This window comes from Tachypleus tridentatus, chromosome 13, assembly GCF_004210375.1.
Source record: "Tachypleus tridentatus isolate NWPU-2018 chromosome 13, ASM421037v1, whole genome shotgun sequence".
NCBI lineage: Eukaryota > Metazoa > Arthropoda > Merostomata > Xiphosura > Limulidae > Tachypleus > Tachypleus tridentatus.
The window spans coordinates 80,450,856-80,475,045 of NC_134837.1; the positions used below are offsets into that span (position 1 = coordinate 80,450,856).

At 33.6% G+C, this 24,190-nt stretch overlaps 1 protein-coding gene across 1 annotated transcript; it reads right to left on the reverse strand.

Annotated features, from left to right (window-relative positions):
* Positions 1-133: 133 nt before the first annotated feature.
* On the reverse strand, positions 134-23,741 carry LOC143240276 (ras-related and estrogen-regulated growth inhibitor-like protein). Its single transcript, XM_076482465.1, has 4 exons — positions 23,298-23,741; positions 6,640-6,696; positions 5,175-5,251; positions 134-1,827 (listed from the first exon to the last, which is right to left on the reverse strand). The coding sequence occupies exons 1-4, from the start codon at positions 23,356-23,358 to the stop codon at positions 1,381-1,383; spliced, it is 642 nt and encodes a 213-aa protein (XP_076338580.1). The 5' UTR covers positions 23,359-23,741; the 3' UTR covers positions 134-1,380.
* Positions 23,742-24,190: the final 449 nt, after the last annotated feature.

Consider the following 24,190-nt stretch of genomic DNA (forward strand, 5'->3'; position numbering starts at 1 on the left):
CACAAATATTACTATAACTTTAATTTTCAATAAATTCCACTCCATGCAATACGTCATGATACTCAAGTAACTTTCTACAGTTGTAAAAGTGTGAAATTATATTTTGTATGAAATACATGTCATCAGAACTATGAGACAGTTGCAACAGTAATTTTATGTAATTAAGTATACAAACATGTAATAACAGAACTACAAATACCTTCATCTTTATTTACAAGAACCACAGTCAACTTCTCTATCACTTTATTATTGTGAAATTAATGAAAACTTCTACGTTCAGTACAAGAAACAGTTTTTAAGTATTAGGTGTGGTAAAGTATATTTGTATATGAGGAAAGAATGCGTATTCGATTTTTATGAGCCATATGAACATAATTTATATAAACACTACAAGCTGTCCAATATAAAGGTACAAATTATTTTGATAAAACAATCTTCATAATTCATGGGTAACGAATTAATAATGCTACATTTACAATTAATGAAAGTGTGAATAATAGCACAATTTGTACATCTCCATTCCTGATAAAAACATTTCGATTTCATTGTCCAATGATGCTGCAAAAAATACCTTGGAACTAAAAAAAGTAAACTAATAAAAACAAGACTGTTATATTAACACCAAGCGTCTTTGGACAATATTTTTCAATAGAAATGTTGGACACAGAATTAGTTCTGTTGTTCTGCAAAAAAAAGTTGTATTTTTTTGTATATTACAATATGATGGTGATTTCTATGGGGTAATTTCATTCAATATATTTTTATGCTGTACAGTAAAATATGTGGACCAGTTGCTGGTAAACTATGGGGTTAAATCCACTCATTATGTGCTTACATGTTTTTGTTATGGTGGACAAGTGGTTCAGTTACCATAGAACTGAATATATCCATATTGTGTTTATGTAATGTTGAACAAGTTGTTAATGTAACTTAGAATTGAATATATCCAGCTATAGCTAGGTGTAGCCACCTTGTAGAAGATGGATTGGAGGACATTGTTAGAATCGCATCTTACACACTTTTGAGTAACATATCTACAACTGTTCTAGAATTACTCGCAACAAAAAATTAAATATATCCGTTTTGTAATTTTAGTAACTTTTTCAAAATTAAAATTTATTTGGAACATTTCATCTCTTCAGCTGTTCTCCACGAATGGTGATCATTCTAACAATGAATGTTTTTGTTTTTTTCAATATTTCGATTGATAAGTTTATATTGCACAAAACAGTAATAAGTAATGTAATTGACTGACTGTAAGATATTTTTAGGGAATACGGATTAAAAACACAAGTTGTACAGAATATTATTTGGAAAAGTTAAGAGTTGGTTTGGTTTCAGTTAAGAATATTGTCAGTCGCAGTCTATGAATAAGCCAACTTATAAAGAAAATGATGGACGTTTGCTTTTGATAGCAACTTTTGGCGAGGTTTTTCCAAACATAGCACCAAACATTTTAGACACTGTAATAATACTGAGTTTTCTCTGACGAGGCAAAGAACGTTGAAGCTGCAGTGATCTAGCTTCACGGATTAAGTTTTCAAAAGCTGTAGAAACATCAACGAAAGTATCTGCAGCCGAAACTTCACAAAACTGACAACCATACTGACTAGCAAGTTCGTTTCCATCTTCCAAAGACACTTGTCGACCTTGTTCCAAGTCTTTCTTGTTTCCTAGCAATACAACAGGGACGTAACTTGGCGCCCTCAGACGATGAATTAAATCAAGACATTCGTGGGCTTTGTTAAAGCTGTCACGGTCACAAATACTGTAAATCACTGCACATGCGTCAGCCCAACGTACTTCCTCTTCTGGCACAGAATCGTTCTAAGAAAAAAATTATGAATGAACATTAAAACACAAGTTGAATTTCATGAATTAACGTATATCCAGATATCTGTACAAACTGAATTAGCAAAAAAAGGCAAATTAACTAGGGATCTGAAAACCCTTCACAAATAGCCTTTGCATTTCATTATAAATTTAAAAGCATTAATTTAAATCTCTGAATAGTTCCCGGAGAGCCATAGGTAGATGTACGAACTTGCAATGTTACAATTCTGGGTTCGATTACCTGCCATCAATACAGTATATCGCTCGAAGTGACTTTGCGCTGAAACATTTGTTTTTTTTTTATTCTTTGCAAAGCTACACGAGGGCTATCTGCCCTTAATTTAGCAGTGTAAGACTAGAGGGAAGGCTGTTAGTCATCATAACCCACCGCCAACTCTTGAGCTACTCTTTTACCTAGGAATAAGGGATTGAGCGTCACATTATAAGTCCCCACAGCTGACAGGGTGACCATCATTGATTGATGGGGATTCGAACCTGCAACTCTCAGATTACGAATCGAGTGACTTAACCACCTGGCCGTGCTTGGCCTCCGCTAAAATAAACAAAACCTTTCCAATATATGTTGTATTCTTCGATAGCATAAATACAGAGAGGTGTAAGTGACAGGCTAACCTGTAAAAGTAACGCGTTTATATATATATATATGGAAATTTATGTACCATTCATGAATACTGTTTGTAAGCACCTAGAAGAAATTAACTGTACGAGGAGTGTTTGAAAACTTCGTGGTCCAACCTATAAAGGAAAGAGATACAGGTTCAACTATGATTTATTTTTCAATTTAATCACCCTAAGTCTATACACTTTGCCAGCAGTGCTTTAAAGCCTTTATTTCCTTCTGAAATAATTCTTGCTCTTGTTACCCAATCTATGATTGGAGAGTGTGTACCAAGGACTTTATGGTTAAGGAAAATGCAAAAGTCACCTGGAAATAAATCGGGTGATTGAACAAATTAAAGTCAGCATCATGTATAACGTTCAAAACAACATGGGATTTGTGAACTGGGACATTAAAAAAAACTGGGACCTGATGAAAAAGACACCTTTTACAGCAATCCTCTTTTTTAGGTTTCTTGACGCAAAATTGTGATTAAGGAGGCATAGTAATCTTTTATAACGGTTCAACTCTTTTTCTTCCAAATAATCTAGTAGTAAATCGCCTTTGAAATATCCCCAAAATTGATGCCATGACCTCTCCAGCAGAGGGTTGTGACTTGAACTTGTTTGGATTGAGTGAAGTTCAGTGTTTCCATTGCAAACTTTACATTTTTATCTCTGGGTCGAAATAGTTTACCAATATTTCATCTATAATTATGAATCGAAAATTATTTTAACAACTCGTATTACATTGAAATAAAAAGGTACCTTAATATCGTCTAATTACATTATCTCCAAAATGTCTTATTTTAGTTAGTCTGTTAAATTATTCCTTTAAAACTGCTGTCATACCTATCATTTCTCAAAAGTTTCTCACTTTTAGCAAAAACGTAAATTTACTTTAAAATCAGGGGTTGAAATTTCCCCACAGTAGACAGAGCAAATAGCCCTAAGTTGCTTTTATCTGGAACAAACATACTTAGCTAAAAATATTATAATGAAGTTTTTTGATGGTTTGTTGGATTTTGTGTAAAGCTACACGAACACTATCTGCGACAGTTATCCTTAGTTTTCAAATAATAACTGATCAAACACCATCGATTCTTGGGCTACTAAATAACGGAAATTGGCTGTCATTCTTATTCTGATTAGTTTAGTGGTTAGGTCGCGGGATCGAAACCTGTTACATGCTGCCTTTTCAACCACGGAGGCGCTATAATGGGACTTACTGATGAAGAGTAGTCCAAGAGTTGGTGGTGAGTTGTGTTGACTAACTGCCTTTCCTTTAGCATATCACTTCAAAATTAGGGAAGGCTAGTGAAGATAGCCCTTCAGTAACTTTGCGCTAAATTCAACAAAAAATCTTATGCTTCGATAACGATCCCAAAAGCAGAAGGCATTTCTTGGATGCTAGCTTAACGCGGATCATGAAATCTCAATTCCACAATTTAGCACTTTATGAATAGCCATTTACTATAGAAGAAATCACATAAAATTATCCTGCACGTTTACCTTTTTTCGTTGCCTCACCCACTATATTAATTAATTGATTCACGGTCCGCTAAAATGTTCTTTCTTAACCTATAAGCATCTTGAAGTGAACATTTTACAGGGGTGACCAACGTCAGGTTCTTATAGGTATGGATATGTATGGGCAGGATTCTTTACATAAGGTGTGTGTGATTTGTCAGTGACAAATTTCAACAATAAACAAACAGCATACAGTCCACTTATTTTCAAACAACGTGTTAAAACGTATATGCAAATGTTCGCTACATATCTGATTACCACAGTTGTATCCATTCTCTTTTTCGTTAGAAGTACATAGAGTCAGGTTGAGATACTTTAGAACCTAACTGGCAAGAAGAATTATTTTTCGTACTCTGTTATCACAATACAACCTGTAATAAATTCAGTTACATTATCACGTTGGTTACCACAGTTGTATTTATAGCTTTATATAATTCTTTTACGTCAAAAGTACAGGTAATCTGGTTCCGTTGCTTTAGAACTCAGTTGACAAGACGAGTTATTTTTCTCTACTCTGTTATTGCAATACATACTGTGATTATTACACTATAAAAGTTGCGACTGTACAGTCTTTATAGCTAAACTAACAATCGCCCAGTCCTATTTAACTTGTTTCAGCTTAAGTTACCTTCTTCTCTCTCTAAGTTGGTCACATATATATATGTATACATATTCCCCGACTGAGGTTTAAAACTGTCTACAAAGTACGAGATGTTATGATGCAATAATACTCATTGAAAGCAACGAGAAAAATCCAAAAGGTTCAAGTAACGTGACGTCAATTCACAACAACTGAACTACACAACAAATAATTCTTAAAAAGTTACAATAAATTATCTAAAAATACAAAATTTAATACTCTCGAATTAGATTTAAATGAAACAGCCGTGTGTGTCTAACAACCACCATTTAAACTTAGTGTGAATTATTATAGATCAATATTTAATTTGCTTATGTATTTGTTAGTATTAGTACTAAAGAAAGAGCCGTTACATAGATGATAAGAACGGCAGCAACTTGCATTAGACATAAAATTCTTTATTATTATTAAAAATATTTATTTGTTGGTATGTACTACAGAAAAAATAATAGTTGAAATAGGCTTGTACAATCAAATAGACAATTTTTTTATTAGATTTTCGTTATTACTAATTGCCAACACAAGTATAAATGTATTCCAAAACACGACTTACAGGGAATCTGGACACGTCGAATATCTCAACGTTATTGACCATGTCATCAAAGGTTACTGCATGTTTATACAGCCAATCTGTAAAAGAAAAGTAAATATGATACGTAATAATAGCCTGCATAAAGAAGAAACAATTGAATTTGCAACATGACCTAGCTTATTTACTTTGCCTCCTGAGGAATAAAGAAAAATGAAACAAAATTACTGACGCACACTGAGATATATATAAGGCAAAAAAAAAAAAAGAAACTAAAATTAATTTTTTTCTTTAAATATAAGTTCCTATGTACAGGTTCATTAAACATTTATCATTTATTCTCGATTATCGAGTTTTAACTTTTGGTTTGTGACATTATAAATTAAAAACGGTTATTCTTCCTCTTCTGATTGGTCCATCAATTTAATGAAAGTATTCCCTTAATTTATTTTTGTCTGGAGTTCATGTTGTTTTTGTTTCGTTCAAAAGATTTAATTCTATATGGAATCTAATAACGGTAAATAACGTTTGTTTGTTTTTTTAATTTCGCGCAAAGTTACACGAGGGCTATCTGCGCTAGCCGTCCCTAATTTAGCAGTGTAAGACTAGAAGGTAAACAACTAGTCATCACCACTCACCGCCAACTCTTGGGTTACTCTTTTTACAAGCGTAACATTATAATATCCCCGCGGCTAAAAGACCAAGCATGTTTGGTGCGACGGAAATTCGAACCCACGACTGTCAGATAACGAGTTAAGCGTCATAACCACTTGATCATGCCGGGCCTAGTTTCTGTGAAAGATTACATAGGTTGGTGTGCTTAAAACAATTTTTTTATTTTTTAAACAGAGATTAAAAGTTAATGTTTGATTTACTTTTACTGTCAAAATTATGGAAATGGACTGGGTGATGATTCGAAAAGTGTGTGTGTATATATGTATATGTAAATATGTGTAGTTAGCAGAAACTGGATAACACTAACTCTATTTAATTTACCATTGCTAAGATTGTGTTTTATACTAATAACATTCATATGAATTTTATTTAACAACTGTTATACTAGATAACACTGGCACACATCGTCTTTTTAGATGTTTTATTACCAGTAGTAACTAAATATAAGGGGGCTTTTTTACAACTGTACTGTTTCGCTAATGATGTCATTGATGTATGGATGTTTTGTAACAGTCGTATTTCGTTAATGAGTGAATATCTGATAGATGCTTATAACAGCAGTGTTTCATTAAGGGTATGTGGATATTTTATAACCGTTGTATTTCACTGAGGTGTGAATACCTGATGTATCACATCAATGTTGTTAAGTGTTGAATAAGTCCTTCAAGTATATCTGCTCTTTTTTTTTTATCAAATTTTTGTTAGCGAAAATTTCTCATCCCTCATTATCTTAATTTGAAAATATCATAAAAATAGTGATACATTAATCAAACATTTAATTCAAAATATCTTCCTTCGTGTACTTTGTTATTACCTGTATTAGACTTGTATTCTCCGATATACCTCTTGGTGAGAAAACGAACGATGACAGCTAATGAAGAAAAACAATCAATTAGAATGTATTCCAATCACTATAACACGTAAACTTCCTTTAAAAAGTGTTAAGATAATTATTAAAAATATTTAGAATTTTTTAAGAGGTAAAATATAGAGAAAAGCAAGTCGAGGATTTCTACTTAAAAATCATATAGCTTGGTGCAAGTTCTATATTAATTTCAACCGAATAATGCCAGATAATTACTACGTTATTGCTTATTTCCATTATCAAAATCCCTAGTCCTAATACATGACAAATTTGAGTAGCACTTTCAAACAATTGTCTCCAACTGTTCCTTGTTTTTAAACAAGCTTTTAGGGTATATTGGGTGGAGGTCGAAGTAAAAGAAAATACGAGATAATTGAAAAAAAATAGTATGAACCACAAGTCAAGTGGTTGTGTTTAAATTTTCTGTTTTCTTCACTTAGTAGTCATTCTAAATTAACGGTTTTGATTTTAAAATATCTTTGCACTTGGTGTTCTTGAACGATGGTTATGATAAAAAATGCTAGTTAGACATAAATGTCGAGGTTTCATCACAGCAGATAGTGGTACTAAATGGCTGCTGTAGAACCCATAAAGATTATGATATGTACGAATTCTGGAATGTGACGTATATGTCAGGTTTTATCACAGCAGATAGTGGTACTAAATGACTGCTGTAGAGCCCATAAAGATGATGATATGTACGAATTCTGGAATGTGACGTATATGTCAGGTTTCATCACAGCACATAGTAGTACTAAATGACTGCTGTAGAGCCCATAAAGATGATGATGTGTTAGATTTCTGGAATGTGACGTATATGCAGTTTGAGAATCGAAGGCTTCCTGTGTAATTTGTCATCACTGATATACGCAAGTTCATAATAACTCGTCGCCCAACACCTCCACATTTAACCCTATAGTTGATGGTTCTATTCGTTGTTTAATATATAGTGTCGTTGGATTGAATACGAGAGGTTATTCTTCTATCTCATTCACTTCATGTTTCTAAATAATATTTAAAATAGTTCACGTTCGCTTGATGAACTGAAGTGGTTCATTAAAAATCACAATATCTGCTATATCACTTGATACACTGCAGCACATCGAGGATGCCATAGTCACTATGCCACTAGACACACTACAACAGTAACGGCAAAAAGGTGTTACATCGCTTTGAACTTTGCCATGTACAGCTTGGATGCTATATGAAAGCGTAATGGTTATTGAAGTTACAGAATGTGCGTCTACCGACTAGACAAACCAAAATGGTCTTCTGGCGACTTTTTAGAAGTTTAAAATTAAGTGCATCATTAAAGTGCAAGTAATTTAGTCCAATTACAAACGGACCTTAGATCACTACAGTTCACTTGAGTTGATTTTTACAATAGTAATTTAGATAAGAACTATAGCGAAACAAAAATTCAACCTGGCAATTCGTATAGGTAATTAAATATACTTTTCACACGTTTCTACTTAAAACGATTTGAATATATTCTTCCGTCATGTAACTATCCTCTCTATTATTTTTCGGCCATAATCCCACTAATATATCTGGAGGTTCAGCCAGCTTTAGAAATTTAGGTTAGGCCTGAATCTATAAATTTAGTTAACAATGAAAAACAGTCTACAATAAAAGCATAATAATAGTAGAAATTAATGATAATTGATACATTAAGTAGTATAATCAATACTCTTTATGAGTTATTTTTTGTTTTGTTATTATTCACAAAGCTATAAAAAGGGCTATCTATGTTCTGCCCACCATGCATATCGAAACTTGCTTTCTAGCAGAATAAGTCTGCAGACATATCGCTGTGTCACTGGGTGCTACTCCTTATAAAAGTAATAATAAGTAAATAATATAATATACCTTTCTCAGTAAACTTACGAATTATTTTTATTGTATATGAAGGTTAAAGTTTATACACACACAAACATAACACTATTATTTCTTCTACTAGTAACATATTTAACAGGTATATGTATGGACAAGCACATAGATAGAAAGAGGAATAGACCTTATACTTTTCTAAATGAAGTGTCTTTATTTCTGGACCATTACATTTTGTTTCGTATTTTTATCTTGCCTAGGCCACAGGCTAAGTTGGGATCTTCCAGAGAAACAACGATTTCTATACAAACACAGATCTTTGTCTCTAAAACGAGTGAACGTATACTGGCAGTTATACTGTGTAAGCTTTGTGGAGAATTATAAAAGCGTAGCGACTGTAATAATTCGAAATGAGGTTTTACAAAAAAAAATCGTTTTATATCTGACTGATGTGTACATGTGGAAACAATGGCATCTGTTTGACAGTTAAGCAACACGACAATAGGTTATGGTGCAGAATAATACTGCGAAACATACTGTGTAAAATGAATAAAAGAAATCACAACTTCACTTCTTAAACTGATGTACGTACTTATCAAATAAAAAAAGTGGTGACAGACTATGTTGTAATATTTATTCATTCAACTTGGAATGACACTTCTTCATAGTTTAATCTAGCTCTTTAGTCTACCTCTGCAAAGCGGCAAAACATAGCGAGGTAGGTAAGGCGCTCGATTCGTAATCTGAGGGTTGCGGGTTCGAATTCCTGTTACACTAAACATGTTCGTCCTTTTAGCGGGGAAAGGCGTTATATGTTATGGCCACTCCAACTATTTGTTAGTAAAATAACGAAGCATTAGTTGGCGCTGGGTCGTGATGACTAGCTGCCTTCCATTTAATCTTACACTGCTAAATGAGGGACGGATAATGCAGACAGTCCTGCGCGAACTTCAAAAGCAAACAAACAAATCAATTTCTAATTTGCTTTTCTTGAACCGTATTCTTCTCTTTATTAATATTATCAGAACTATTAATATATTCTGACTATTTTTTTAAAGGCGAGACAATGAATATGAACGCGTATATATTTACTTTAGGATATTTGTTAATGTGCCGAGATTATTTAATATATTTTTCTCTCTGTGTGTCACCATATTTTATATTAATAGATCTATAGATTATTCAACTTTAGAACATGGCGATCGCGAAAAGGTTACTCGTTAAGGTCAAGTTTGACGTCCTTCGTGTTTTGAGAGTAAGACCACTTTCTTTGCACTCAGCGGAAAACGTTTACAAACCTAGTCAAGGCCTGGGCTTCGTTCTTAACTAGTACTGAAATATGTTTATCTTACCTGCCAGCTACATTCACAAACTCGCAAAGATTTTATTTATATTAGTTTAGATGGCTCTCAGCAAAGTGACACGAACTAAAAGTTAACTATTTGTTGATAATAAAAATATACAACATATTGTTTAAGTACTCCATAGTCGAAAGTAGACGATGACGCACGCCACGATAATAGTATTTATTTATACAAATCTGAGATGTAAAACAGATTATTATTATTTTGTAACTAGTAACCCAAGTCGCATATAAACGCTTTTTAACATGCACTTTCTCTCTCATGAGTGTAAAATCTACTGCAATAGTTCTTAGCCAATTTGCAGCTGTGTATGCACGGGAAGTATTTAGAACAACGGTTCTTAGCCAACTTGCAGCTGTGTATATACAGCAAGTATCTAAAACAACGGTTCCTAGCCGACTTGCAGCTGTGTATGTACAGCAAGTGTCTAAAACAACGGTTCCTAGCCGACTTGCAGCTGTGTATGTACAGAAAGTATCTAAAACAACGGTTCCTAGCCGACGTGCAGCTGTATATGTACAGGAAGTATCTAGAACAACGGTTGTTAGTCGACTTGCAGCTGCGTATGTAAAGGAACTTTCTAGAACAATGGTTCTTAGCCGACTTACAGCTGTATATGTACAGGAAGTATCTAGGACAACGGTTTGGAATCAACTTGCAGCTGAATTTTTATAAGAAGCTTTGGACTCCTTTAAAATGATTTAAGATTTCTAGGGAGTTCGTTGATCACAGGTTGAGAACCACAGATATATAGAAACTGAAAAAGCGATCTACAAATAGGCCCAATAACTTGACCATAGTCGTACAAAGTGAAAATAGGATTGATTGTTCAAAACATCATCACTATGTAGTTAATGTTTTTACAAGTTGTAACGTATAGGTAACAAATCTATCTTTGTTCCTTAATAATTATGCAAATTTTCAATTCTGTAGTTGAACGTTTTTACAAGTTTAACAAGGAATACTAACACCTTAAATAAAATTTGAGTGTTTCCAGTTTATCACTAATCATTCTGATCTGCATCTCGGTTCTCGTTATGAAAACAAATAACTTGTTTCTGATGTAACATGATTCCCCCTTTCAATAAGCCTTTCACACAACAAATGAAACAACTCATGTTCGATGTTATATCAGAGGAATATCCCAAATAATATACTCCTTTTGTTTGGTCAATAAACTACTGTAAATATACTGAAATTATATCTTTAAAACTTAAAACAAATTAAGATTATTTTTTGATGGAAGCTGAAGTACTGAGTTAAGTTTCGTATAGACTCTGAAAGCATTTTAATCTGGTTAATATCTTAAAAGCGAAAGTTATTGTTTGAAACCTCTTGTAATTTTAAATTTTAAGCATTATGACAGTTTTCAAGAAATTTATAAAAATATATAATTTAATTTTAGAGACACCTATAACTTAGGTAGTTTAACTATCTTAATTTAGTGCATGATACGTATATAAAAGTAAGTTATACATCTGATAACACATTTTTTCAAATGCTTGAAAACAGTGGCTCGTGAGTTTTTAAATAGCACCACCTATTGTTATTATTAAAAGCTATCATCAGTGCATCACATGGCTTGCTGCGGAGCATAAAAAAAGAAAGCGAGAAAAGTGAACAAACAGCCAATCAACTGTGTCTATGCAAATAAATTATGTGTCAAAAATAAAGTTATATTCTGCAAACGGGAATACAAAAATATTCACATCCCAAAATGTAAATGACTTATTGGTTATAGACTGTATTATTATTACTCTTTAGCAAAGAGATAAATTTCACTTTGAAATTATTTTATCGTTTTAAACCGTGGGGAAATTAGTAAAGTTCGTAAAGAAATATGTACATCGTAAACATCCATAAACGGAAAACCAGTTCTACAGGGTGCATGCGCAGTACATAAATGCTGCGCGAAACTATCGGTGTAGTGGAATAATTTTTCTCACAAGAAAGATAAAAGTGCGCCCAATTTATGTACGCGATACATCCAGCCGTACTACCTAAAGAGTTACAGGTGGAAATCTGTTCAACCATTCTATCTTCGGCCCATAACGAGACAGTAAACGTTATTTGATTCTAACACTATATTCAGAACAATAGAGAGGATATTTTCTGATATTTGAGAACTGTCTTTGTCTTAGGCTTCAGTTCTTAAAAACATACGAGTAAGAGTGCACAAGGTTATTACACGTGACTGGGACTTAGCTCACGTGTTTTAATACAGTTCATATTACCTTACATGAAATGGAAAAATATGCGATTGCTCTGAAGGTCAACGCCTGTTCTTGAATCTCATAATAACTCGAGGATTTATCTATGTGATACAGCAGTAAGTTAATCCACTGAAAAACAGGACAGATTCAAAGTTAAAAATGGGAAGTTTTGTTCACTTAATATCTACGAGAAACAACGAAGCCACAGCTGAAGATTAAATTTGTAGCTCAGTAGGTGTTGCTGAACGTCAGTGTGTAAAGGAATTATTAATTGGATTGAAAATGCAATATTAAGTTCGTGCCTTTTAATTTTATTATATTATTTATACACTTAAGTATACTTTAAAGTAAGTAGTAGGTTTGTATATATATATATATATATATATACTAAAATTTTAAAATATAAATATGGATAAGTTCAAGTCATAATGGTGAAACAGTTTTAATTTTTCGTGGGAAAGGCTACACGGTGGGCTGTCTCTATTTTGTTCACTATGCGGTATAGAACTAGGTTAGAGTAAGTCTCTGAACTTACCACTTGCCGCTTACCAGCTGAGGGAACAAGATGTTTAGTAAGCACTTCATAGGGTGTGTTAGTGGTAAATTGCCTGATATGTTTTCAGTAGGCTCTTCATACGGTGTATTGGTGTTAGATTGCCAAATATATTTTTAGTAGGCGTTTCATAAGATGTGTTAGTGTTAAACTGCCTGATATGTTTTTAGTAAGTACTTCATACGGTGTGTTAAATTATCTGATATGTTGAATAAAATAAATACAATAAGCTTTTGATTCGTTGTGGCTTCTTGGAATATGGTGTTAAGTCTTGTTTTTGGAATTTCGCACAAAGCTACTTGAGGGCTATCTGTGCTAGCCGTCCCTAATTTAGCAGTGTAAGACTAGAGGGAAGGCAGCTAGTCATCACCACCCACCGCCAACTCTTGGGCTACTCTTTTACCAACGAATAATGGGATTGACCGTCACATTATACACCCCCACGGCTGGGAGGGCGAGCATGTTTAGCGCGACGCGGGCGCGAACCCGCGACCCTCGGATTACGAGTCCGGTGTTAAGTCAACAACACAAGTTCACAACAAAGTAATGACCAAATTCCACTTCTTACAGTAAGTAGGTTTGAATTTCAAAAAAACACGAAAACATTCATGATAAGTATTTTCTTTCTCACATTATACTTCTGACCTGAGAAACTTTGTTCATAATAAGATAGATTAAACATGGCAGTGAACCTAAACTTCAGTAATGTTGCTATACTAGCTAAGTAACAACATATAAGCAAAACTAAACTCTGGATAAGATAAAGTACCACTTTACTAAAGTGCTTTAGAGTTGTTGGTGTCAGTTTCTATAACTCGTACTGCAGTGTTGGAGTGAATAATATAATACGAAAAAAAATAATGAAAACAAATTCAACAAAAAGGAAAAGCAAACAAACTTTACACTGATTTGTTTATATTTTAACTAAACGTAAGGAAGTCTACATGTATTCTCTGACTAATACATAGAGTTTACCCTTACTTCACAGTTTACATATAGAGAAATAAATCCATAAAAAGCGACTGTGCTTCTGACGTAATAAGTTAACCATAATTCTTGTTTCATTATGTGTCGACCAACATAATAACACCTAGTAGTGTTGGTATTTAAATCTCCAGAAAGTTTAACTTAATTCTTAGCTTTGTTTAATGTGTGTGTTTTCTTATAACAAACCCACATCGGGCTGTCTGTCTGCTGAGTCCATCGGCTTTGCTTAATGTATAATATAATAATGATAATAGTCAATCAAAAAATATATGTGTATTAAATTTAAATAAGAAATAAAGAGAAGCCACAAAGGCAGCGTGCACAAAGAACATTTTAGTATAGTGCAAGAACAAAGACAAATTAAATATCAACAACGTGGAAATACACAGACAGAATGATCAACCAAGCTGCAAAGTAGAATACAAATGGAGGGATCAACCAGAGCGTAACAAAAATCATCCAGGGTGCAAAGAAGAAAAGTTCAAACCCAGACATATAGATTATTCAAATGATAATTGCCGCAGAAGAGAAATAATAGTTTGTTTGTTTTTTGTAATTTCGCGCAAAGCTACACGAGGGCTATCTGCGCTAGCCGTCCCTAATTTAGCAGTGTAAGACTAGAGGGAAGGCAGCTAGTCAACACCATCCACCGCTAACTCTTGGGCTACTCTTTTACCAACGAATAGTGAGATTGACCATCACATTATAACGACCCCACGGCTGAAAGGGCGAGCATGTTTGATGCGACCGGAATTCGAACCCGCGACCCTCAGATTATGAGTCGATCGGCTTAACCCACCTGGCCATACCGGGCATAGAAATATTAGCGAAGAACATTTCTCTACTCACGACAACTAAGTGTTTTAGTACTAAATATAGAAACAATGACAGAATACATAAGTTTTATTATTCAGTTAGAATAATACCTGGACATTCATCACGTTTGTTGAAATATTGCAAGAAACTCAAGAATATTTCACTATAAACACACACACACACATATTGAGTAACATTATACCTAGTTTATTAGTTTAGTCGTTATTAAGGAAAGTGAAGTTACGTATGCAGAAACTTCATGTGTTTTTTCTCTCATTAAATTTCACTAGTTATACAAGCACAAAAACTGGTTTGTTGGACAGACAAGTGAAAACACAACAACTTCATTACCGCTTGTAATGAAATAATGACATGTTTGTAATCGCGTTAAACGAGAGAGACGAAACCGTTTTCGACAAAAGTACATTCGTTTCCTTGTAACGGTCTCTCATCACGGTATGTTTAACCGTGACGTCTTTAGAGAAAAATAAAAAAAGACGAGATACAAGTTACACAATACAATCTAGGAAACTGTGAAAGTAACAAGCTGTTCAAGAGGAAACTGTGAAAGTAACAAGCTGTTCAGGAGGAAACTGTGAAAGTAACGAGCTGTTCAGGAAGAAACTGTGAAAGTAACAAGCTGTTCAAGAGGAAACTGTGAAAGTAACAAGCTGTTCAGGAGGAAACTGTAAAAGTAACAAGCTGTTCAAGAGGAAACTGTGAAAGTAACGAGCTGTTCAAGAAGAAACTGTAAAAATAACGAGCTGTTCAGGAAGAAACTGTGAAAGTAACGAGCTGTTCAGGAAGAAACTGTGAAAGTAACAAGCTGTTCAGGAAGAAACTGTGAAAGTAACGAGCTGTTCAGGAAGAAATTGGACTTAGGTATCCATTCTTTTATATTGTTACTTATTCTTGAAATATCAACCAGGTGGTAAAGACTAGCATAGCAAATAGATCAATAAAGTGGTAAAAAATATCAACAAAAGAAATAAATCAAATGGTAAATCATAGCATAGATAAAAAAGATAAATCAAGTGGTAACCAACAGTATAGACAAAAAATCAATCAAGTGGTAAAGAATACCACAGACAAAAAAAAATCAACTGGTAAAAAATATTATCGACAAAAAGATCAAACAATTAGAAAAGAATAGTACAGCCAAAAATATCCTTCAAGTTTTAAAGAATAGTACAGACAAAAAGATCAATCAACTGGTAAAGAATAGCATAAGTAAAAAGATCAATCAACTGGTAAAGGAATAGTATAACCCAAAAAATCAATCAACTGGTAAAGAATAGCATAAGCAAAAAGATCAATCAACTGGTAAAGGAATAGTATAACCCAAAAAATCAATCAACTGGTAAAGAATAGCATAAGCAAAAAGATCAATCAACTGGTAAAGGAATAGTATAACCCAAAAAATCAATCAACTGGTACAGAATAGCACAGACAAAAAGATCCACCAAGTGATAAAGAATCGCGTAAACAAAAAGATCAATCAACTGGTAAAGAATAGTATAGACAAAAAGTTCAACCAAGTGGTAAAAAATAGTATAGAGAAAAAGATCAGTCAAGTGGTAAAATAGTATATACAAAAAGATCAATCAACTGGTAAAGATCAATCAAGTGATAAAAAATAGTATAGACAAAAAGTTCAATCAACTGAAAAAGAATAGCACAGACAAAAAGATCCATCAAGTAATAAATAATAGTTCAGACAAAAAGTTCAACCAAGTGGTAAAAAATAGTATAGAGAAAAAGATCAGTCAAGTGGTAAAATAGTATATACAAAAAGATCAATCAAGTGATAAAAAATAGTATAGAGAAAAAGATCAATCAAATGGTAAAAATAGTATAGAGAAAAAGAACAATCAAGAGGTAAAAAATAGTATAGAGAAAAAGATCAATCAAATGGTAAAAAATAGTATAGACAAAAAGAACAACCAACCAAGTGGTAAAGAATAGCACAAACAAAAGATTAATAAACTTATAAAGAATAGTGCAAAGAAAAAGACATATCAAGTGATAAAAAATAGTACAGAGAAAAATATAACTTAAGTTATAAAGAATAGTACAGAGAAAAATATAACTTAAGTTATAAAGAATAGTACAGAGAAAAATATAACTTAAGTTATAAAGAATAGTACAGAGAAAAATATAACTTAAGTTATAAAGAATAGTACAGAGAAAAATATAACTTAAGTTATAAAAAATAGTACTGACAAAAAGATCAATCAACTAATATAGAATAGCATACACCAAAATAACAATCAACTGGTAAGGAACAGTATAACCAGAAAGATCAACCAATTGGTAAAAATAGTACAGACAAAAAGATCTATCAAGTGATAAAGAATAGTAGAGACATAAAAGATCAACCAGCTGGTAAAGAATAGTATAGACAAAAAAATCCATCAAGTGGTAAAGAATAGTATAGACAAAACGATCCATCAAGTGGTAAGGAATAGTATAGACAAAAAGATCCGTCAAGTGGTAAAGAATAGTACAGACAAAAAGATCCATCAAGTGGTAAAGAATAGTATAGACAAAAAGATCCGTCAAGTGGTAAAGAATATTACAGACAAAAAGATCCATCAAGTGATAAAGAATAGTATAGACAAAAAGATCCGTCAAGTGGTAAAGAATAGTACAGACAAAAAGATCCATCAAGTGGTAAAGAATAGTATAGACAAAAAGATCCGTCAAGTGGTAAAGAATAGTACAGACAAAAAGATCCGTCAAGTGGTAAAGAATAGTACAGACAAAAAGATCCATCAAGTGGTAAAGAATAGTATAGACAAAAAGATCCATCAAGTGGTAAAGAATAGTATAGACAAAAAAATCCGTCAAGTGGTAAAGAATAGTACAGACAAAAAGATTCATCAAGTGATAAAGAATAGTATAGACAAAAAGATCAATCAACTGGTAAGGAATAGTATAGTAAAATAGATCCATCAAGTGATAAAAATAGTATGGACAGAAAGATCAATCAAGTTGTAGATAACAACGTAGAGAAAGAGATGAGTCAAGTTATAAAGAATAGTACAGACAGAAATATCAACCATCTTTAGAAATAGAGCGCAAAATGGTCAATTTATTGGAGAAAAGAGCTACATATGTGTGAAGTTAATAAAGGTTTCTAATATGTATATGTATTCAATTGTTCATGTACAAATATGTATTAACGGAACTTAACCAACACGGACGACCATACTAGTAGACTTAATAAAAGTAAATAAAAATAGACAATCTACTTAAAAGCTGTTTCTCTGGACTTTTATTTAATGTGTTTAGTGTATTTCTCTTCTCATGATAAAATTATAAATCTGGAGATAAGTATCTTTTTAGCAGTCGCCCAAAGAAGTTATCTTTGATAAACACGATCGTGCTAGTCGAGCGTCTATCATAACGCTCCTTCAGTAGTCGTAGAAATCCTTCCTCTTTTTATTGTTTTGCAGACGAAATATGATAATACTCTGGATTAACGAGGCTTAAACAATTACCTTGTTACATTAAATAATAAGTTTGTTTTTAGCATTTAATAGATATTATTCTACTTCGATTTCACTACTAGTGAAAGTTTATTTACAGTATTTAGTGTTCTTATAACAGTAGCAACGGCAGTATGTTAGCATGTAATGTCTATTTGTTAATGGTAGTAGTATCTAATAAACGTTGTGCGTTAGAAAAGTGTGTAAAATATCATGGAACAACACACAACTAAAAGTTGTAAAAATATACAATTTATTTCTTGTCTATCATCTATTTTCCGGTCAAGCTGCCAGTTTTATCATTATCTACAGACGCCACAAAGGCCTTAAAAATTCATCAATCGCTTAACAAAGTGTTATAACAAAAGTTAAATTCCTTCGAGGTTCGTCAACTGTAACTTTATGAATTTATAACATTAAAATCTCTGGTTCGCTTCCTCGCCACAGAAAGAGTGCAGATAGTTAAAAACGGCGTTCAAAAGACCAAGTTTTAATACCTACAGTAAATGTGATAACAGTGTCGTCTAGTCACAGGTAATATTTTCAGGATGAGGTGGTTCTAGAGATGGGAGTATTAAGGCCCTAATCAAATGGTCGGTCAGTATGTAGACTATTTCTTATACAACAGATCAATTAGTTTCATGTTGTTTAGTTATATGAGTACATTAACTTTATTGGGCTGTAAGTGAAACATAAACTAAAATATACACTAAACACAGTTTCTTAAGTCGCCTATATGTGTCAAGGACGTTTCGGTTAGAGTAATATTTTTATATCTAGGCCATTTTAGTGAGTTATAGAAACAAACAAATATCCTATTTCTGTTTGCTGCTTAAGTAGAGATAATATCCAACAGAGTATAAATGGAACACAAGCAGGAGATCTCAGTCACGTTAACGAAGCTAAAATTAGAAAAGAACAAGAGCAGTACTGAAACAATCTGTAGAACTTTGTCAAGAATTTCCAATATTTTATGAAGTCCCCAACAAACACACCTATCTTTTTTATAATGCTGTCTAATAATTCACATGCAAACTACGTAATCTTCCCCTATATGGTGACTCAACGGTAAGTTGGTAAGCCTACAATGTTAGAACCCAGGTTTCGTTACCCATGGTGTATACAGTGCAGAGAGATCATTGTATAGGTTTGTGCTTAACAGTAAACAAACAAAAATTATTTCATCTGGCCCGGCATGGCCAAGTGGGTTAAAGCGTCCGACTCGTAATCTGAGGATCCGCGGGTTGGAATCCCAGCCGCACCAAACGTGCTCACCCTTTCAGCCGTGGAGTTGCTATAACGTTACGGTCAATCCCACTATTCGTTGGTTAAAAAAACACATGAAGTTTCTGCATATGTAACTATTCACTTTCCTTAATAACGATTAAACTAATAAACTAGATAAAATGTTACTCAATATGTGTGTGTGTGTTTATAGTGAAATATACTTGAGTTTCTTGTAATATTTCAACAAACGTGATGAATGTCCAGGTATTATTCTAATCGAATAATAAAACTTATGTATTCTGTCATTGTTTCTATATTTAGTACTAAAACACTTAGTTGTCGTGAGTAGAGAAATGTTCTTCGCTAATATTTCTAGGCCCGGCATGGCCAGGTAGGTTAAGGCGTTTGACTCATAATCTGAGGGTAGCGGGTTCGAATACCCGTTGCATCAAATATGCTCGCCCTTTCAGCCGTGGAGGCGTTATAATGCAGCGGTCAATCCCACTATTCGTTGGTAAAAGAGTGGACCAAGAGTTGGTGGTGGGTGGTGTTGACTAGCTGCCTTCCCTCTAGTCTTACACTGCTAAATTAGGGACGGCTAGCGCAGATAGCCCTCGTGTAGCTTTGCGCGAAACTAAAAAAAAAGAAGATAATTCTGCATATTCATCAGGTTAAACATTCAATGAAATGTACTAAAATATTGATACACGCAGTAAAATTTAAACTTTTATTATTAACTTTTGAAATAATTTTAGTTACATTTATTCATTCATTCATGTTTCTCGTAATAACACATCTCTGTAATTAAATTCATTCGTTTGTTTACTCTAAGACTCTTTCATGAGTGAACGATCTTACATCAGACATTTTTTTCATATATTTAGAGAGCCAATTAATGTAAAGTCCGGGAAACAGAAGATTTTGGAAACAAAAAAATCTGTGATACTCTTCTGGCTTATAGAAAGTCCATGCGGTCAAACATCAGGACAAAGCACGTCCTCTAGTAATGATAAATATAGGTTACACTCAGCCTATTTTCAGAGGTCAACAGCGTATTGTAATTAGGGTATAACTGTCGCGGATATTATAATTCAATCAAAGCTTTGTTTCGTTAAGTTGCTCTCATATACTTCCGAGACAAACTGTCTCTCTAGTTACTTAATTTCAATACACAAAGTTTCACTTTCTCAAGCCTGCTAGAGTTCCTAGATGCATTTTCCTTTTTAAACAAAGTTTCAGTTTTGTTATTTTAATAAATTGGAGCAGTTTATTGTTGGTGCATATTACCGTTTAGAAGTGCTTGTCAACTTCTGTAGTGGAATTGAAGACTGATCAGAAGATAAATAAATGGTTTTATAACAAATAGAAAAAATGGAGGACCTGTCAGAAAGAGTTTGTTTGTTTTGAATTTCGTCCAAAGCTACACGAGGGCTATCTGCGTTAGCCGTCCATAATTTATTAGCGTAAGACTAGAGGGAAGGCAACTAGTCATCACCACCTATCGCCAACTCTGGGTTACTCTTTTACCAACGAATAATGGGATTGACCTTCATATTATAACGCTGCCACAGCTGAGAAGGCGAGCATATTTTGGTGTAAGGGGATTCAAACCCGCAAACCTCTGATTACAAGTCGAGTGCCTTAACCACCTGGCCACATCAGGCATAACTTTCAGCAACTCTTAATAAAACATAAAATCAGATGACAAAAACTTTAAATATTGATTAGAAAGAGAAGAACAGCAACAAAAGTTTTGATATTGAAAACAAAGCACAGATATTTCTTCTGAGGTGTTGATAGTGATAAACCATCAAATACTTTCATTAAGGATGAAAATGTATCAAGACTATACGGGGTTCGCATTCGAATCGTGGTTCCTTATTCGTTCAAGAAAGAGAAAGAATGTGGGGAAAGTAGTGGAGAGGCGTGTGGGTAAAATGTTTATACATGTAAAGGAAGTGTGATTCCTGAGATGCCAAACATTGATTGGCTGTATCTAGCTTCTTAATACAAGATAACACTCTCGTTGTGGTTGACAGCGAATGTGACGTATAACTTGCAAAAGAAAAAGACGACTTGCTAAGTCAATAAATAATTCAAGACTACGTGTTGGCTTCTTCTCTCCTAGGCCCTAAATCCATCAAATACCAGTCAAACGATATGATCAGTGTTGATATGCTGCTCAATTTAGAAGTAAAATGTGTTTTTTCTGACCAAAATGATACCCAAAATAACCCGTAACTAACACTTTGCGGACGAAATTAGCTCCCACGTTCTTTCACGAAGTCAAGCCAGCACAAACAACATTTATTCCTGCACGAGCACATATATTGTATTATATTTCAATAAAAAGGTGCAGATGCTGGAATGAACTTAAAAAAAATCACAATACTATAATAATATAGAAGATGAATGATTTTGGACAACAGTTATTTTAATAAAACATTGTAACAAAATAAAATTAAAATATACGCTTTTTATGTAGCTTGAAACTTCTGCAAACTTGCTTTAGGAACTGTTTACCCCTTTTTTCTATTTTTTAGATACTTTTACGACTGATAAGATAGAAGAAAATAATGTATTACTTTAAACGTCAGTTTGATAGTTTTTTATGGATACCATAAAACAATGGCTCCCAATTCTCAAGCTATAGCTTGAAAACATAAAATCGTAGATAATTGGTTCAATTGTAACTTAACTGGATCTCATGGGAACATCTTAGAATCCAGAATTTTAAAAGAAAATATAAAGTGTCCCTAATCAGTCCATTAACATTAAGAATTACCTATAGTCCCCTTTTACCCAGCACTGGTCTATAGAAGGACAAACAATATATGTTTAAATAGCTACAATAATTTATTAGAGGAGCTTTACTCATCTCACATATTTAATAATAATAATGGAAAGAAAACATACACCAGATAAAGGAGGTATTCGTGAAATTAAACGTATAATACAGATATCAAATGTCATAAAACAATAAACGGTATTGCCCACGAAAGTAATGTTTAGATTGGCTTAAATTTTAGAAACTAAATCTAATGTAATGGAAACACTGCAATGATCTAACCAGTAGACCACTTTACATTACTAGTAAAGCTAAGTAAACTAGAGTTTTCCATAATCACACTTAACGATATAAAAGTTTCATAAGATCGTCCGGTTTCTTTGATCATGGTAAACTGATCAAAAGTTGCGTTTATTTCAAGAAAAAATATATCAAAAATTAAAACGACCACTTTAAACTGACCTATTTCTACTTAGCATCTATTGTTTTTAAGCGATTTTGGTCATTTTCAAATGACCACGTTTAAATGTGCACAATGGATAAATGTAGGTCACTGAAGAACTTGATATGAAAATGATGAATAAAAGTCGATTTCTATCAGAAGGAACTCTGATTCACGAGAAAATATCATTTCAGTTTCCATAGACACGCTATGCAAATCAGTGTTTTTCTCTGATATTATTCAGCAGCCTATCGTTTACTGTGTTGTCATGACATCGTGAGGGCGTCTAACTACAAAGTGATTGTTTGTGTTTAAAACAACGCGTGCCCGGCATGGCCAGGTGGGTTAAGACGTTCGACTCGTAATCTGAGGGTCGTGGGTTCGAATCCCGGTCGCACCAAACATTCGCGCCCTTTTAGCCATGGGGGCGTTATAATGTGACGGTCAATCCCACCATTCGTTGGTAAAAGAAAAGCCCAAGAGTTGGCGGTAGGTGGTGATGACTAGCTGCCTTCCCTCTAGTCTTACAGTGCTAAATTAGAGATGGCTAGCGCAGAGCTACAGCTCAACCATTTTCGTCATTCTACATGTTTTATTATATCTAAAGTTGTGAACAACAACAAAAGGAGATTCATTATTACACCAATAACTGTAAACACAATTACGTAATTACACAAAGCAAAGTTATCGAACTTACACTGGTTTAATACACTGATACAAAAAAACTTTGGATATTGAATTGAGAAAACAAATAAAAACTTTACAGCTACAAAAACAACAGTGCTAAAGGCGTCTACTTTTAAGTGTGAATGTTATTTTTTAATAATAGTCTAAATTATATCTGACAATATTTTACTCGTTTCTTAAAGAACTCTTACGATTTCTGACGAACTCACCTGTTTTACCAACCTGTTTACTTCCTAATACCACGATGCGCGCAGACACGAAATTTGTCATCGTAAGTTAAACACTGGTGTTTGTTACACACTAGAACAAAAACAGTTTGACTACTAACGTTTCTTGATATGTTACAACACTGTCAGCATGAACAGAATCGCACAAGATATACCACACTCAACAATACTTGTCTCTATTTAATGTCATTATTATTGCGATGTCACAGAACAGTCCAGACAGCGTCCTGTAAAAACGCGCAGCTAGTTAACATGGTTTACCTACTTTGTTGCTTGCTAAACATTCTGAGAGCTAATACGATCCAGCTTAATTTGGATCATTACTGTGGATTCAGAAGCTCTGTGTGATCCTTAAATTTACGTAAACTGAATCACCGACTTAATTCTTCGAAGTCTGAACCCAAACAAACGTAGCGCCTACACCTTGACGTGACGTCATGCTCTATCGGGAAATACCGTGATGTAGTTTATATTTAGCGCCTCCTATGGCCAATACCGCATTCAAGATATGTCTGGCTTAATCAGTCCGATACTCTCAAACATAGTGTGAGCTTGACTTCTAGGATGCACATCCTTGAAGTTGCTTTTGCTCATATGTTTATATATATAACATATCTCATGGACTCAGAATTATATCATAGTTCTAACATACTTCAAGATGTACGTTGTATCATAACCGGAAGCGTGAAGGACCATTGCTGTATTTACGTTTAACACAAAAGATTCAAAATCTCGTGGGATTTTTACGTGATACCATTTATTCAGTGTTAAATGATTAAATAATGTTATTAACACCTTTTAAATGACACGCTGCTGTCACAATAATTAACATTGTTACCACCACCGTGGTGGCTCAATGGTAAACCTGATGACTT

What these genes read in the sequence shown, in the direction of transcription:
- LOC143240276 (XM_076482465.1), bottom strand. Translation starts at nt 23,358, where the DNA reads ATGACAAATTTCGTGTCTGCGCGCATCGTGGTATTAGGAAGTAAACAG. An exon ending in TAAACAGGTTGGTAAAACAG is followed by an intron (nt 6,697 to 23,297) that starts GTGAGTTCGTCA and finishes TTTCTTCATTAG; the next exon opens with CTGTCATCGTTCGTTTTCTC. An exon ending in AGAATACAAGTCTAATACAG is followed by an intron (nt 5,252 to 6,639) that starts GTAATAACAAAG and finishes TTTCTTTTACAG; the next exon opens with ATTGGCTGTATAAACATGCA.